This window comes from Harpegnathos saltator, unplaced genomic scaffold, assembly GCF_003227715.2.
Source record: "Harpegnathos saltator strain DR-91 unplaced genomic scaffold, Hsal_v8.6 scaffold213, whole genome shotgun sequence".
NCBI classification, from domain to species: domain Eukaryota; kingdom Metazoa; phylum Arthropoda; class Insecta; order Hymenoptera; family Formicidae; genus Harpegnathos; species Harpegnathos saltator.
Window position 1 is genome coordinate 446741 of NW_020229999.1, and position 16736 is coordinate 463476.

The window sequence follows — 16736 nt, forward strand, 5'->3', positions numbered from 1 at the left end:
AGAAAATATCTTCTTATGGAGGCTGCGTTTCAATTCATTCATTGCCAGCACTGAAAATCTATAATATACGTGACACAAACTATGTATTTTCAGTACTGGCAGTGAATTTCGGAACATAGCCGGGATTCATTCGAGCTTACTAGATTTTGTGTCCCATTTGCAAGCAATTCCTAAAATTAGCAGTTATTTCCATCGTTGATATTTACCATCTCGTCATCGTCATACTTCATATCTCTTGTGTAGGTGATCGCACGCCATTTTCGTAGGGAAACTTCGTGGTGCGTTGAAGTTTGTTCCCGTATATTCATTGACTTTGTGTTTAGCGTCGGTCGTCACGAATTTCTTTAGACAAAGTAGCACTTAGACGATGGGCGAAGATTTCAACGGAGGTGAGTTAATCAGCGTATTTATACGTTTCATTGTCGCTTCTGGTCCACGGCATTCCCGCGTTATTATAGCTCCGACTAGTCAATCCTTGGGTTTAAATGTAATGGCCGGGTGAACAAACGTGTTACCGTGGCTAGTAAACATAGCTCTGGGACACACTTTTGATATAATGAATCTCCTGTTGCTTTATTCGTTCACTAATTTACATTGACGATGGTTTAGCGTTATAAAAAATTGACACAATGCGAGATGTCGGAATTCACGCAAATCGGTCAATTGGTGGTGTATTAGATGTATCGTATATAGGTATATATACATTTTTTATCTGTATAACGCAACTATTACATATGTTACTCTGTTTTTTATCTCCTATGCATTATTTTTATTTGAAATAAAATATTTTGTATAGTTATGACAATTTGCCATTAATTAACTTATGAGTAAGCTTAATAGAATATATACTGTTATGTAATTGTGAGAATTCAGATTCTGATTTAATTATACTTTTTAATCCCAGATCGTGATAGACAGGATAGGGATAAGGATAGAGATAGAGACAGAGATCGTGATAGGAGACACCGATCGCGCAGCAGAGATCGCAGAAAGCGGTCACGTTCTCGCTCAAAAGATCGCAGAGATCGAAAGAGGAGTAATTCACCGAAGAAGAGTCGCAGCTCTAGGAGAAGAAAACCATCTCTTTATTGGGATGTGCCACCACCTGGCTTTGAACATATTACTCCTCTGCAGGTAAATCTTTATGTATAAAAGACTTCTACTTGCATTTTGTTATTCTCTTGCAGAATGATTTTGCATTCAGATAATTACATGTACATATATTTTTTATCTGTGCAGTACAAAGCTATGCAGGCAGCTGGACAGATACCCGCAAATATCGTAGCAGATACACCCCAAGCTGCTGTGCCTGTAGTTGGCAGTACAATAACTCGGCAGGCCAGAAGACTTTATGTAGGGAACATTCCATTCGGCGTTACTGAGGAAGAGATGATGGAGTTCTTCAATCAACAAATGCACCTGTCAGGACTTGCGCAAGCTGCTGGCAATCCAGTATTGGCTTGTCAAATTAATTTAGACAAAAATTTCGCATTTCTGGAGGTAATAACTTGGTTTTCCTTATCACGTATATCTGGTATAATCTTTTATACCATTTCTTGATTCATGACTTATATAATTCAAATATTGCAGTTCAAAGCAGATTTATACAACACGGATATTATATAGCAACACTGTATAATATCATACTTGATTGTAACTTTTAATGATATTTATTTTTTTCTTCAATGCAGTTCCGGTCGATAGACGAAACTACACAAGCCATGGCGTTTGATGGCATAAATTTCAAAGGACAGAGTTTGAAGATAAGGAGGCCGCACGATTATCAACCAATGCCGGGAATGACAGATAATCCGAGCATGAACGTGCCAGGTACGGTCCCTGGTATGTTTGAGACATACATTTTATATTCCCGAGTAGAATTAACCGTTTGATGATACAATCTGCGCTCGTCTTAATTCCTCGTTCATTCCTTTTAGATTCGCCGCACAAGATCTTCATTGGTGGTTTACCCAATTATTTGAACGAGGAACAGGTATGCCCGCAACTCCATGATACACTTTTATTTATTGCACACCTTTGGATGCAGTTTTTTCTCATTTTTGACGCCTGTTATGTTCCGTCATTAACGGGTATATCAAATCGCCCCAGTTATCGGGTGGCATCAAATTAAAGTAATCGAAAGCGCAAAGCAATCGCGAGTGGCTTCAATGATCGATGAAAAATTGCATCGCGCGATACCGCAACGGCATGGGGTTAGAGCATAGGAACGTGCTCACATGCGCGCTAATCCCATGCGTGTTGTAAGTTACCCTCAAAGGACTAAATTATAATATAGGTATATATTTAGCTATTTAGCGGTGAGTGCACTCACGCGAGCAGCAAATCTCGCATCCCTACATGTTCCGAGCTCAACAGAGGTATGTATGCGTTTCCATCAGTTTCAGCGTCGGTTAGGTTTCTCATTAGTCAGGTTCGGTTCGTAACTTGCTTCATTCCTCGTTCTCTTTCTCTTCGTCTCGTTTTAATAATCTCTGAGACGAACTTCTCTCACTTCTCCACGACGGAACCATTCTCGTATGTCGTTCCAACGCGCTAAATGCCGTACACAGTTAGATCAGGGAACTTAGTGGCGTTACAGCATTTAGGTGGTGTGCAGTCACGACGCTCATCTTCCTGTCCTTTCAGCCTTTCTAGGCACGTCGCGGACCCAGTCCATCATGAGGATACGAGTTTCGCATTTAGGCATCTTTTTTAGGAACAGTAAAACACTCGAGGGAAATCATGGGCTAACAGGGGAGAAGGGAAAAGGGGACGAGAGGGTGTGGGTTTTGTTCCGACTAGAACGTGTGATACTAAATCGACCGGAAGGAATAAATCAAACAGTCGTTTCATGTTTCACAAGTTATATAGCGGCACAGAATGAAAGATAAGTAGGATAGAGGTACATGTGGTACACTTGATGGAAAAGAGTTTCCTCAAACAGCTGTTCGTGTCTCTTGTTGCATTTCCAGTTTTCAAGTATACCTTTACAGAGTCGTCTCGTCCAGCAACGACAGACGTTGCGAAGGATTTTTTTTAGGTCCACGAGAAAAGAGACCAAAAGAGTCAACGTGATTTTACATATATGTATATCTACATATATATGTATATATAGCAGAAAAGTTTTTTTCCTTTTCTTTCTTTTTTTTTTTTTGGGATTACAGGGTCAAAACACATAATTTTATGTGCATCTGGTAACAGCTCCAAGTTCTCCGGTATACATTCTTTTCAGGAAGTACCTTTTCTCTTTGCAGCTGTTCTTTTTACAGGCTTTTCAGGCTTTACAGCATCTCGTCTTGTGCCTCGTTGTTACGTTTTACAGGTTACCGCGAATGAAACTATGATCTTCGATGCATTGCAAAATCCTCTCAAAACGTGAAAGTTCACAGAGAAACGGAAACGTAGCAAAACGAAAACCAAAAAAGAAAAAAACAAAATTGTATTGGACATATATTGAGGAATCGAGTGTAACGGTATTCCTTTAAAGTGAAAAAGTGAAAAAGAAAAAGAAAAGCACAAAAAGTATGAACGTCTCATTATATAGTAAACTGTGGACTGATACCAGTGCCCTTTCTCCCCATTTCTTAGCTTAGGGTCGTGCCGATCAAAAGCATTCGCTTACCACTACCACTACTTCTACCACTACTTCTACTACTACTACTACCGAACATGACAAAATACCACACTGCCTGGAGAGAGGCTAGCCCAGTCCCTCGAGGCAAGTACTTATTATACCATTCTCATGCCTTCGTACATTGGGTTTATGCGACGATTTTGTAGCTCCTTCCTCGATGTGTCGTCGGTTCTTCTGTGCCAATGGTGCGTCCTCTGATTCGATAGTATTTACAGCGATAAAAGCATGTTGCTCGATCGCCGAGTAATCCGGTGTATCCGCGAGAAAGTACGTTTCGATTACATACAGTTGTTGTCGCGGCGAGAGCGGGAAGCGTGGTTTGTTTCTTCCGGCGTTTCTTTTCCCGGATTTTATCTCTCCTTTCCTCTCTCTCTCTCTCTCATAACGAGGGCAACGTGCTGTTATCCATACACCTTTGAATTTTCAGTGCCTTAGTCAGTGGGTATACCCGTGAGTATATTTAACGTATACGTATTACGTTATTTTACATTATATTAGAGAGTACGAGTATCTCGTTGACCGAGATTGGTGCTCGGAATAACGAAAGATGTAAGGGAATGACGCGAGCTGAGAAGGGCAACGGTAATTGTCGTTTCGTCGGAGACGTGACGAAGGTGTGAGGAGTCGCTACTGAGGAAAAAGTGGTTGAAATACGCAAGCATATCTGTGCATTTATATTCCACTTATCGCACTAAGAGACAATGCAACTTCCTTGTCGAATTATATTCCATGCAACATTGTTAGAGATCCAATTGAATTTCCTTGCTAGTTTCGCTATTAATCGCGACCAGGAGAAACTATGTTTTCTTTCCTTCTGTTGCGGTAACGGTAACTTCAATTAAACGTTACACTTACACGTGTAACAATATTTGGCCGACACAGAGAGTCGTGCAGGCAAACGTCTCTTACGTCTAACTACTTTTGATCAGAAATTGCAAAATTCTACAATTGATCGGTACCGCAGTTGCATAGTCTACACTTGGTAGATTCCGAAGTGTTTGTGTCGCATGGGCGAGGAAATAACGTTTTTCCGATGATACAGGTGAAAGAGCTGCTGATGAGTTTTGGCCAGCTGAGGGCATTCAACCTAGTGAAGGATTCCGCGACCGGTCTCTCCAAGGGTTATGCATTCTGTGAATACGTAGACGTCTCCATGACCGATCAAGCTATCGCAGGTCTCAATGGTATGCAGTTAGGTGACAAAAAATTGATCGTGCAACGTGCCAGTGTAGGCGCGAAGAATCCCATGATAGGTACACAAGCTCCAGTACAAATTCAAGTGCCTGGTTTGTCCATGGTTGGCTCGAGCGGGCCTGCGACAGAAGTGAGTCCAACAAAATTATAACTTGATGCTTAATTTAAATGTATAATTAGAATGAATATATGAATAATATAATTATGTGATCTTGTGCGAAGTCTTACAATCATCATGACTGACGTTTTATTTGATTTTTACAGGTGCTTTGTTTGCTTAATATGGTTACTCCCGAAGAGTTGATGGAGGAAGAGGAGTACGAGGACATTCTCGAGGACATCAAAGAAGAATGCAACAAGTACGGCGTGGTGCGATCCGTGGAAATTCCGAGACCCATCGAGGGTGTCGATGTACCTGGATGCGGCAAAGTATATCCAATATTCAATTTTATTTCATATTGATACTCTTGTGAAGGATCCGCTTATAATCTTTCGCTTTGTTACAGGTATTCGTTGAGTTCAATAGCGTGATCGACTGCCAGAAGGCGCAGCAAACTCTCACAGGACGAAAGTTTAACAACCGCGTGGTTGTCACGTCGTACTTCGATCCTGACAAATACCATCGTAGAGAATTCTAAGCTGTAGAAACTTGTCTTTTCATACCATTTAATATTAATTATACATATATATAAATACATATATATATACTAATGTATATGAATATAATGTATATGGATGGTGACATGTATTCTCCCGAAAGAAAGAATTTACCAAATATTTAAAAATGAAACAGTCTCGCGAAAAATCTTAATTCTAAAATCCGAACATCGAATGATTTATTAAAATATTCTCAAATAAATTATTCAGAATATATATATATATATATATATATATATATACATATATATGTATGTATATATATTTCATAATACGAAATATATATAAAACAATAAACAATAAAATTGTCTGTTTATATTGGTTATAGATGTATATTCTTAGAATATCTGTGGAAAATTATATTGTCCCGGGATATATTAATTTCTGATATTACAATTTTATGTCTCTAATATTGCGGTGAATTTGCGTTTTCGAAGATCGTATCGGATTCTGGGATTATTCAGGGAACTTCACTTTTCGATTTTTGGTAATTTCTTTTTTTAGGACAGTGCATAATTATTGTTATATAGCGTGCTTCGAAGCGGGGAAATTGCTAATATCTATACGTATTTTGCAGGCTAGAAATGCTTTATGTGTGTGTGTGTTTGTATGTTGTCCATTGCAACAAATTTTAACGTATCCAAACGATGCATTAAATCTACGGACGAGTCGCGTTCCTTTTCTCCCGCTTTGAAGACCACAAATAATTCAGTTGTAAACACACTTCGATGTTAATATATTGCAGACAACGGTGTCGTACAATTTGATATTACTTATCCTAAGAAAAAGGAGATTAATTAGATAAATGCAATTGTGCGAAGGTCCTGAATGATTATGCGCAAATAAAGCGAGAACACACTATTGTGTGTTTTTAGAAAAGTACATTTTTCCCCCGAAATTCTGCGTTGTATAATTTATATAGTGAGCATTCAGTATCATAATAGATACGGCCATCTTGGATAGATAATAATAGATTCAGTTTTCGATCTGCAACGCAGGCTGATAGGAGTGACTCTCGCCGGTGTCAGCAGCGTCGATCACGAATTTCTGCAGCAACACGAAAAGCCCAGCGCCGATCAATAGCATACCCACACCCGACAAAACCACTATTGCCCAGGCTGGTATGGCTGTGCCTTCTAAAAAATTATTTAACATACATTTTTGGAGCAATGCGCTCATCATTGGATATTCATCAACATATAATTTGTTTGCGTTGTCGACTTACTGTAATAATGTCTCGTTATCGTTTTCCGGCCTCTAAGAATTTTGCGCCTCGCTTCGACTTCTTCCAAGAATATTCCCATCACAACTGTTTGGTGTTTCAAAGAGGAAGAGAAGAATCGTTACTATTCGCTTGTGCAAAAATCTGTGACTTGTTGCGCGCTATATATTGTATCGATTATATCATCGTTTCGCTACTTAACTATTCTTCCTGTTGAATTTAAATCAATGAACGTTCTCGATTGTGCAATTAATGAAGGCTTTAATACTTTGACCGCTAACGTTGGTCACCAGTAGGAAATAACGAAAACGAGCTAATGAATATATGCGTTTACATTTATTTGTTGCGCATCTTTGATAACTTAAATTTCAGTTGAGCATTAAAATAATCAGTCGATGTCTCGACGAGAGACAACGACATGGGCGAAAATGAAGCTGTTACTTTATCAACGATTATAAATAGATTTCAGTAATCGAAGTCTTATTAATGTACTATTGAGTCTTACTTACGTAAACCGATAGCCAAATAACACATAATTCTTTTGGAGCACATTTTGAAAAATTCTCGCGATCACCGTCAAGGGAAATACGAAAACAGGCTGCTCTTATTCTGTACTTAACTAAATGGCGTCTATGAAACTTGCACTGAATCACGCCTACGTGATAAGCAGATAACACAGAACCGATGGCTTATCTGCCTCGCTGTATGTGCCTCGCTATAAGAATGTATGACACATTCTTCGTATATGATTCCTATATAATTTGAATCATCACAATTCCTTACAGTGATCATTGCACAAATCTACAACGTGGACAATCTATAGCTCCCAACTCCAACAAAAGTTTGTAAATAAGTATTGACGAGGCATTCGACTACATAAAAATATTAAAAACAGCAGAAGCGAATGACATCAATGGATGATAAGAGTGAGCATGCATTATCCTGAAAAACTTGTACTCAAATTTAAAATGCGGGACAATTTTCTGAAAAGTCATAAGGTATGATATTTTCTTTCGGATTACGATCTCTCGGATATATATCATCAGCAAATTGCTCCAGTTTCTGAATTTCGAGACACTGATTTTTTAGGACAATATATGCCTGTCCAATAAGAGCTTCAATGAGACACTACACGAGCAAAGGTGAGACTGTCGCCTTATCGATGATTACAAAGGGATTTCTCGACTCCTTTTTCTTGCACATTTGGCTTCCCATTTACGTAGTATCGAGTATCCTACTTACGTAAACTGATAGCCAAGTAACACATGAACCTTTTGGAGCACATTTTGAAAAACTCTCACGATGCACCGTGAAAAAGAGATAAGGTGGGACGGGCTGCTCTGCGCTTAACTAAATGGCGTCTACAAGAGCCACATTGAATTTTACCTGTGTGAGAAGAAGATAAGAATCTAGGGCTTATCTACCTCGTGATAATGCATTACACCTTACACTATTCGAAGACGAATGATAATTTCTACACCAGCCATTGTACAAATCTACAACATAGACATAATTAGTACACTGAGAGAAAAGTATATGATATTTGGAACTATAATGATATAGTAATTAAATTATAGTCCGAAATATCATATTTATAGTAAGTATTACCATAATATCGGTAATAATTACGATATAGGCATAGTGTAACCAACCATATAATATTTTTGCTAAGAATTATAGTAAGTTAAATTAAAATTATTGTATGGATACAAACATAAAATGGTAGGTAAAGTAACTCTTTTATATAGTCAATATTATCAGAATATTTGCTAAATGATGGCAGATGTAACTATATGAATATTAAATCTCATTATATTTGTGAATGAGAAATTACCATATATGTGGTAAAAATAACTAAATAATTATTTAAGACAATCATTGACTATATATTTGTTTATTCTACTATATTTTGCAAGTTCCACGAACTATAAAAATATGGTTGACACCAAAATGAACTATAAAATATAGTGAGATTATAGTTAATTCACCTATATTTTTGTATCAGTGTAGTTTACAACTCTAATCAATTCACAAGCAAATACTGGCAAAATATTCAATCATGCAAATGAATGTAAAAGCAGCAGGAAGCCCCGCAGGATTATTTCGCATGATAAAAATTCAATTTATGGGAAGTTTTATCTTTTGACTAATTAAGAATTAGCCCCCTTTATTAGTGTCTCGGTTAAGAAGCTATTATCGCTCTTACGTTCCTTTACACGGTCTAATAAACTCACGCATTAACTTTGGTGCTGTGCGGAATTATCTAAATCTTGTGCCGCGAATAATTGAAATTTCATAATTATTCGCGAAATAGCAGATACACGTTTGTTACAAAATCTTCGTTCGCGTGCTATCAAGCTCAAGTCATAATCAATCGCATGGAGCGATTCGTCGAGGCAGCGGGATGGTGGAGGGACTCGTGAGGGTGCAACGTCGATACGCAGCGGATAACACAGTAACATTTGATATCCATTGATCCTGTAATGTCTTTTTATTGATCCAAAAATTAAGGAGACCGAGTTACATCTGTAGTAAACTATATCACGAAATCGTTGCAATTCCGGCTGAATCCATACGCCAAACGCAATTGTACAATGGAGACGCAAGTGTGTCAGAGGTCGAGCTCGATAAACGTTCCGGACTGAAAATTCGCAGACGCGAAGGAACGACGACGACGATTTCGTCCGTAAAGCAAGTAAAACAATCTCTAAATGATAAGGATAACGAGCGAGAGAGCGAAAAGCAGGGGGCGGAATGGAACGTGAAAGGTAGGCGAAAGCAAAGTGTGGTATGAATGAATATCGAAAGAAGAAAGAAGAATACGAAACAAAAATTAAACGTCTGTTTGCCGTACATAGGACTTCGTATTGGACTAGAATACGTCTATTCCGTTTTCCTTCCTCATTCCTTTTTTTATTTTGACAGCCACGTATTCGACATCAGCGACGCGACTATAAAGTAAATTCACAAGTTAATCCTCAACATCTCCTCCGACTTTTTCTCTCTTCTCACGGAGGACGCGCGCGCATGGCTTCTTGCAGAAACGACCGACTACGATCGATACGAAATAGAGAGCTGACGCCTATGCAATCGATATTGTTGCCGTTGCGTTTTCCTTCTTTTAATCGTCTCTTATTTAATGCCTTAAGTATCGCTTCATCGACGATTCTCGATCATCGAGCTCGCAAAAAAACCTTTCTACCTGGATATTCTCGGGCGAACTTTTTCTTTTAATCCCACCGACTCTTCCGGAGTATATACGTAAATATACATGTGACGTATAACACCTACATATATGTATAAACGAAATAAATAAATATAATACTGTGTACTCCACTTACGGCGCACCATAAATATTAGTGTTCTAAATAATAACAATAATAATAATAATATTAACAATAGCAATAATCATTAAACGACAGTAAGTACAGAAGTCAGTCCTAAACTTTTCCTCGGAAATTAACGTATAGTAATGGAAGGAAAGAGAGAGAGAGAGAGAGAGAGAGAGAGAGAGAGAGAGAGAGAGAGAGAGAGAGAATATCATGCAATGGAGAAATGCAATGGAGACTCTCGACAGTGGGATGATCGATGATGGATTTGAAATGCGTCCCGCTAATTCGCCTCTACCTCTTTTACGAGCTATCGCTAAGAAGATCCATAACACCGGACAACTAGTCATCGTCGGTAGATTTCATCTAAATACTTTTTTGTGTTTGTTTGTTCCTAAAAGCTATTTCTGTCCTATCGTTGCGATTAAAGTCACTTGAATTTCGCTTGAGAATATCGTAGTACTTCATGGATGGCATAATAACTTCAAAATACACACACACTCGACGGGAATAATAATCATCGATCCATTGCTTCGCCTCGATGACGTCATTACTCAAAGTGCGGTCGTGAAAACGCGCTTAAAATTATCGATTGTTTATTGTTTTAACCGATGTATACATCTCTTTAAAATCCTATTGCAAAGAGTGTTTCCTCGTTAATTCGACGTATTGCTACTGGTCTTTATCTTCCACTGAGTTTCTTCCTTTCTTCCTCTCTCTCTCCTTCCTGCTCTTTCTTCTTCATCTTTTTTTGTTTTAGACAATGGCAAATCCCCCACTTGTATCCACGTTAAGTCTCATATACAGCACCCCTCTTCTCTTTTTCTTGTTTTTTCTTCGTTCGCTAAATTGAAATTCGAACTAGTTTCTTATTTGTCACAGAATCGACGTAATAGCTCTCTTCATTTAGAAGTTCATTTAGAAGAAGCAATTAGATGCAACAGGTATTACATAGATTTTTTTCTCTCTCCTTCTTTGTTTTACTCTTCTGCCTTTTTGCTTTTGGGCGCTTAACGTCAATTTGACGGCTTCATAGTCAGACGTTTATGGCTCGTCGTTCTCGACGGTGTACGAAAAGTCATGTGCGAGTTGTAGAATTTGTAAAGTCGCTCATTAGTCCATGCCACTATGATCGCGTTCAACGTGTGTCCGCTATGCGATTACTTTTAGAACAACAAGTATAGTTTCTAGCTATGGAGAGCAATGACTGCCGGCATTTCTGTTCGGGAATTTTATCGCGTCGTGATTTGTTAAATGACATTATTATCGATAGATATATTTATATATGTATACCGCGGGTGTATCAGCATTTGCTATCTGCATGTATATATGTGTGTATGTATACGTATGTGAAGAGAGAGTGTGTATATGTGTGTGTGTGTGTGTGTGTGATTGGAAAATTCCGCCCGAGATGAATTTATTTGGATATATTACCGAATAGTCGTATAATTTATATGTGCTAAGAGTTTAGACTTAAGATTACTTTTACCTTGTGGCTAGCTGGTGTTTTGGCTCGAAGTACTTGTTTTCGTTTCGCTCAGCGCGGCCGCGGAGCAATTCGTTGACGAAGTTGACGTCGTCGCTTCCTTATTAACGGATCGACTACTGCCGCTCGAAGTCGGCTTGTTATTACTTTCCTGCGTATTGCTGCTGTTTCTGTCATAGATCGCCGCTTTAACGGCGGGTTTGGACGTTTCTTGGCACTGTATGGCGGTATTGTTCATTAACTCCTTGACGTTATCACTGCCCTGCCACTCACTTGGCGTTGGTATTATATTTTCTTTAATGAGCACCTGTTTGAACGTTCCTAGAGTCTTGCGGAGAGTTATGCAGAAGCCCCGGGACGCCGGAATCAGCGGGAATTCGGGCAGCACTTTCTCGTCTGCAAGAAGGAAAAGAAGATTAATCATACTGCCTACGAAATGACTTCATTTCAGTCTGTTCTCTTGAGCCGAGCTAACACTTGTTGCCATGTTAAAACGAAACAAGTATATAAAGTATGACGTTAAAGGAAAAAAACAAGTTCCACTATAGTTGGAGCACCAGTTCAGCAAAGAATAAGCTCGCAATAACAATTCTTGTGCAAGGGAAAATAAAAAGACCCGCCGTACCAATATCGGCGAACTCTTTGAACGTGGTAGGGGTGACTGGAGACAACGGGTGCTGTTTGTTGTGCTGCTCGGATATCCCCATCCACAGTTCCAGTCTCAGCAACAATCTCTCAGCGTGTTTCTTAAAATGCGCGGTAATGATGTCTTTAAACACCGGTGGCGGGTGCAGTAACAACTTGGTCTGCGCCTGCACCAGCTTCAGCACGACCATCTCGTTGTACATCCTCGAATTTTCTCGCCCTTGCTGCGAGCCCTTCTGCTTCTCGAAACCTGCCTCGTTGAAGTACGGCTCGCTCACGAGGATCAGACCCTGGATCGAGACGATCACCTGTAGCAGGGTCGACGAGGTAGTCCACATTTCCGTGCCGCGTCCAGACCAGGTGCCCAATAGGCTCACGCACACCTTGCCGTCTTCGTAGAGGTTCGGATTCAGACGGTCGCTGCAGTAGGAGATGTAGTGGCAGAGAGGAGGCGCGACCGGATAGTCGGCCGACAACTGAAAGTCGAAGAGAAACAGCCCATCCTCGTAAGGTGTCTTTTCAGGACCACGAAGCATGACGGAATATAGATCAATACGGTCCTCGAATCCCTTCACCCATACACCCGGTGGCAATGAACTCTTCAGCAGCTTCAACTCCTTCGAGACCGTCCGGAAGAAGTTGGTCGGGTCGGTGGGTTGGAACATGGTCAGTTTAAACTTGTGGCTATCGGGTGCGGTCTCGTCTATGGAGAAACCCTCTCCCTCGGCGCAGACAAGAGGCGGGATCTCGATAGAGCACTCGGACGGCTCGGCTACTATCTCGTTCATATTTCGGTTTTCCTCTTCCTCGCCCTTCTGCTTCTTCCGCGGAGAGCCGGAGCTCTTCTCCGCGTCCGACAACGACATCTTACCCAAACCAAAACGCTTGGACACCTCGCCGTGTGCTAACACGAGCTGTGCCTTGATGAGATTACACAACTTCACGCATACATATGATGTGCCGGCGGCCTGAGAGTTCGGCAGATTCGACGGCGGAATTGGCTTAGGCCGATTCGCCGTGTCCACCTTCTCGGACGGTCCGAGCGCGTCCGTTGCTGATGAGCATTCTGGCATGTTATTCACGTCTTCGCTCATGAGAAACTCACCGCTGGACTCGCTCGAGCCCGACTCCTTCTTCGAATTCTCCGCGGAGTACAAGCCGGAGTCTTCGGGATTGGAAGTGGCGGGTATGAACAGTCGATTGACCGACTCCTCGTTACTTTGCTTCTTCGCGACGTTGTCGACACTGGTGACATTCTCACTCTCCGACGTGTCCATGCTCGTAGTGTCCTGCTTCTCTAACACGTTATTTGCGCACTGATCATCAACGTTGCCTGAAAATTTCGGGCTATCCTTGTCCGTAGATTCCTCCGAACACTCGGATTTGGGCGTGAAGAGTCGCGTCACCTGGTCTGCCATACGCTGCGCAACATTTGCCCTGCCGCGTTCTCTCACCCGTTCGAGGAGTCCTTGGAAGTGACACTCGTGAAAGAACGAGGTCCCCATGAGCTTGTCCATATAACGACAATCCTTATAGACCTCGAGTAGCTTCCTCATGACCTCGGTAGTCTGCAGTAATGGGTTTTGCGTGAAGATTTCCTCTAATCTTGACATAGCGATTCGTGCCTTCTCGATATGTGCTGCTAACTTCGGCTTGATGTTCTCAAATTCCGATTGATCGGAGCCGTCGTTGTCGGCGATGAAACAATCTTCCAGCTCAGTTTCCCACGATGAATCGGACGACACGTCGTCCCATAGCTCTCCCTCGTCGCTGTCGTACTCGCTCACCTTGTATAGATCTTGCGGCCAACACATACTGATGTGACCATCGACCCACCATACTTTCACTCGGCCCTCTGGATAGTTGTCCAGCACTTGACCAGCGGTACATCCGGCGTCCTCGCCTTCGAAATTAGCTATTCGGATCACAAGAGTGCCAGGTCTGTATTGGAAGTCCGGGTGATCCTTCAAATCATAGACACTCACTTCGCGCTCCTCCAGGAAAGTCGGTCTGCAAGGAGTAGTTATTCATGACAATTTCAAATTATTATGGAATTGAGTTCGAAAGATCGAACAAAGTGCAAGACGAAATAAAGCGATATGCGCGAAAGAATGAAGGAAGATTGTTCTTGTACTAACTCTGGATTTTGACTGGAAGTATAAGTCCTGAACCATTTTATCTTGGCTGTGCGGCCTTGATGATCGACGCTCTGTACAACGCCGTATATCCTGGATTCCTCCTTTTGATCTACGACGAAATCACCTGGGAAAAATTCCTTATCATCCAGATGATGGATTGGATATAATTGTGTCGATGGTATACCTTGAAAAAAGAAAAAGAAATCACGTCAAATATTGCGCATAGCAATAAATATTTAATAATCTAAACTCGTCTCTTTCGTTTTCCTTCTCTCTCGGTAATATCCATCGATGAGATCAGAAGTGAATCGTAATATTGTACTATCGAATAATTTTCTGTTGGAATATGAACGGAATTGAACGTGATTTGTAATACGAGCGATCGAAATACATATACATGATAATTATTAATATTAATACCAAATTCTACTGAGCCGTCTTGCCACACCACGTTAGCTTTCGTATTAGTGGATAACGTCTCTACGACTATCTTAGTCCCGGGAATTAACGGCACAGGCGATACTTTCTTTTTCGCCTTTCGCAACTTCTTTTTCTTAAGCACTTTTGTCATCAATGCAGGACCCTTCTTTTTCTTTCCCATTGATGACATGCTGGAACAGCCACTAGAGACCTATGGAATACACGAATCATCATTTCCGTCCTTTCATTTCGTCCGCATCTGAGGAGACAAAAAAGGAAAGAAGTGATTACCGAGGCGGTATCACTTTGTGAGCCAGTGGTATCTTCAGTGTCCCACTCGTCGGAGCTCTCGGCGCGTTGAGCTGGGGGCGGCTGCAACAGGGTGTTGTTGCTCGTGGCATCTTGAATATTAATACTGTTACTTTGAGCATTCTCGTCCGCTGGCTGCTGTTGCGGCTCGGGCATTTTGTCCTTACTCGGCTCTCTCTTGTCATCCGGCAACTTCGTCACTGTGATAGTCGGCCGTGTTTTCTTCGGACTCTGCTTAGGAACTTGGAAGACATCCCTCTGTTGCTTTCGCCACTGTTCTCGCGTGATGACGTTTTCGTCGCCTTTGATGAGGTAGAAGTTACGATCTCCAACCTGCACAGTGGACGGCTCGAACACGTTCAGTAGTTTCAACTTCTTCAAGTCCTCACCCTCGACCACGAATTTTGGTTGAGCTTGGTCAGACCAGGCACCATCTTTTGAGTACGCTCGACATTGCCAATGCACGCCCACCCAGTCGGTCTCCATCTTCTCTACAATCAGCTTAGTGATTTTCTGTGGTTTCAATTTTCTCTTTGCTTTCATCTCCTTTGTGCACTGGATCCACTGTGCTTCTTCTAAACAGTGAACTGGTCCCCACAGACTCTGTCCAGGGTAGAACTCAGTGGAATGTGGGAAATCATTGTCCTGAAAAACATTTATATCGTGAAATTTTAAAACACAGCTGTCTATCTTAAATAAATGACAGATTATACAATCTTACGTTATCTCGTGTCTCTTCTAATTGTCCCAACACATAGGAATTCATCTCGTTCACAACACAATGAGAACCATCTGGTGTTACCAACCATAATTTACAATGTGTCATTCTGATTCCACCAACCCAAGAGTCCATACAAACTGCCATATCTGTCGCAAATTCCTACAAATGACAAACTGCTTGTCTCATTGTGCAACCAACACAACCATTTACCACAGAAATATCCACATACTTGCAGAGGAATGAGATCTTCACTTTTGATGTCTGTGAGAACCTGTTTGGTACCAATGACCTGTACACAAGCAGTCAGCTCAATATCCCTGCAGTAACCCCTCTGCGTGTCCTTCCCCTTGATCATCCTGCGCACCACATCTCCAGGCATGAGTGTCCTATCTGCCAGGTGAATCTGAAAGCAGAAATCATCGTTAGAATATAATGACGAATCTTGATTCAAAATTTAACGTATTCCAGGACCGTATACATGACGTGGAGTGCGAAAGATATCGTCTTTCGTGCTGTCAAGTTAAACAGTACACGGAAACTGTGCGAAACATGCGGACGCGTCAGGACATCGTCGAGGATTGATCCTTCCGCGATGGAAGCGGAAACGATCGCGAGATAACATGTTCGTATACCTTCTTGCAGTTGACCAACTCCTCGATGCCAGACGGGTGCCAAATCATGCGAATCTCGCCCTTTTTGCGTCTCGGCAGGCTGTCTTCGCTATCGGTGCTTTCTTCAGACATGTCATGGTCGTCGTTCTCCATGACGATGCCGAAAATGACGTTACCTCGCTTATCCACACGGTACACGACATCCTCATAAAAATACTGGTTCTCCAGCGCAATGTTCGCCGCGGCGGCCATCTTTCCCCTGATCGTTGCCCTAGCCTCGCTCATTCGCTCGGTGACCGTGCCCGCCTGTGCCCGCCTGACCCGCTACCCCGACCGAGGAGTCCGCGAGAGAGAGAGAACCGAGCGGCAC

The 16736-nt window shown here is 41.4% G+C and overlaps 3 protein-coding genes across 9 annotated transcripts; 1 reads left to right on the plus strand and 2 right to left on the minus strand.

The window, feature by feature from the left end:
- Nucleotides 1-206: 206 nt before the first annotated feature.
- Nucleotides 207-5570, plus strand: U2af50 (U2 small nuclear riboprotein auxiliary factor 50). 2 transcript variants are annotated; one of them, XM_011152255.3, is made up of 8 exons: nucleotides 207-389; nucleotides 905-1134; nucleotides 1240-1500; nucleotides 1692-1842; nucleotides 1938-1993; nucleotides 4677-4958; nucleotides 5093-5257; nucleotides 5335-5570. In XM_011152255.3, the coding sequence occupies exons 1-8, from the start codon at nucleotides 368-370 to the stop codon at nucleotides 5464-5466; spliced, it is 1299 nt and encodes a 432-aa protein (XP_011150557.1). In that variant the 5' UTR covers nucleotides 207-367; the 3' UTR covers nucleotides 5467-5570. The 2 variants fall into 2 exon arrangements, with proteins under 2 accessions (XP_011150557.1, XP_011150558.1); XM_011152256.3 differs by having other exon boundaries at nucleotides 1692-1830.
- Nucleotides 5571-5913: 343 nt separating this feature from the next.
- On the minus strand, nucleotides 5914-8088 carry hoka (membrane protein hoka). Of its 2 annotated transcripts, none has more exons than XM_011152257.3 (3): nucleotides 7950-8088; nucleotides 6711-6794; nucleotides 5914-6621 (listed from the first exon to the last, which is right to left on the minus strand). In XM_011152257.3, the coding sequence occupies exons 1-3, from the start codon at nucleotides 7990-7992 to the stop codon at nucleotides 6461-6463; spliced, it is 288 nt and encodes a 95-aa protein (XP_011150559.1). In that variant the 5' UTR covers nucleotides 7993-8088; the 3' UTR covers nucleotides 5914-6460. The 2 variants fall into 2 exon arrangements, with proteins under 2 accessions (XP_011150559.1, XP_011150560.1); XM_011152258.3 differs by lacking the exon at nucleotides 7950-8088 and adding an exon at nucleotides 7217-7479.
- On the minus strand, nucleotides 8075-16695 carry LOC105189881 ((E3-independent) E2 ubiquitin-conjugating enzyme UBE2O). 5 transcript variants are annotated; one of them, XM_025298276.1, is made up of 9 exons: nucleotides 16388-16695; nucleotides 15985-16158; nucleotides 15756-15914; nucleotides 15017-15679; nucleotides 14726-14936; nucleotides 14306-14489; nucleotides 12148-14177; nucleotides 11526-11918; nucleotides 8075-8093 (listed from the first exon to the last, which is right to left on the minus strand). In XM_025298276.1, the coding sequence occupies exons 1-8, from the start codon at nucleotides 16649-16651 to the stop codon at nucleotides 11533-11535; spliced, it is 4071 nt and encodes a 1356-aa protein (XP_025154061.1). In that variant the 5' UTR covers nucleotides 16652-16695; the 3' UTR covers nucleotides 8075-8093; nucleotides 11526-11532. The 5 variants fall into 5 exon arrangements, with proteins under 5 accessions (XP_025154061.1, XP_011150562.1, XP_025154062.1 ...); XM_011152260.3 differs by lacking the exon at nucleotides 8075-8093 and having other exon boundaries at nucleotides 9176-11918; nucleotides 15017-15126; nucleotides 15202-15679; XM_025298277.1 differs by lacking the exon at nucleotides 8075-8093 and having other exon boundaries at nucleotides 9176-11739; nucleotides 11830-11918.
- Nucleotides 16696-16736: the final 41 nt, after the last annotated feature.

What these genes read in the sequence shown, in the direction of transcription:
- LOC105189881 (XM_025298276.1), bottom strand. Translation starts at nt 16,651, where the DNA reads ATGAGCGAGGCTAGGGCAACGATCAGGGGAAAGATGGCCGCCGCGGCG. An exon ending in AAGATCTCATTCCTCTGCAA is followed by an intron (nt 15,915 to 15,984) that starts GTATGTGGATAT and finishes TGTCATTTGTAG; the next exon opens with GAATTTGCGACAGATATGGC. An exon ending in ACTTCCAGTCAAAATCCAGA is followed by an intron (nt 14,178 to 14,305) that starts GTTAGTACAAGA and finishes TACTCCTTGCAG; the next exon opens with ACCGACTTTCCTGGAGGAGC.
- hoka (XM_011152257.3), bottom strand. Translation starts at nt 7,992, where the DNA reads ATGTGCTCCAAAAGGTTCATGTGTTACTTGGCTATCAGTTTAC. An exon ending in TTACTTGGCTATCAGTTTAC is followed by an intron (nt 6,795 to 7,949) that starts GTAAGTAGGATA and finishes AACACCAAACAG; the next exon opens with TTGTGATGGGAATATTCTTG. An exon ending in GATAACGAGACATTATTACA is followed by an intron (nt 6,622 to 6,710) that starts GTAAGTCGACAA and finishes ATAATTTTTTAG; the next exon opens with AAGGCACAGCCATACCAGCC.
- U2af50 (XM_011152255.3), top strand. Translation starts at nt 368, where the DNA reads ATGGGCGAAGATTTCAACGGAG. An exon ending in GGGCGAAGATTTCAACGGAG is followed by an intron (nt 390 to 904) that starts GTGAGTTAATCA and finishes TTTTAATCCCAG; the next exon opens with ATCGTGATAGACAGGATAGG. An exon ending in AACATATTACTCCTCTGCAG is followed by an intron (nt 1,135 to 1,239) that starts GTAAATCTTTAT and finishes TTATCTGTGCAG; the next exon opens with TACAAAGCTATGCAGGCAGC.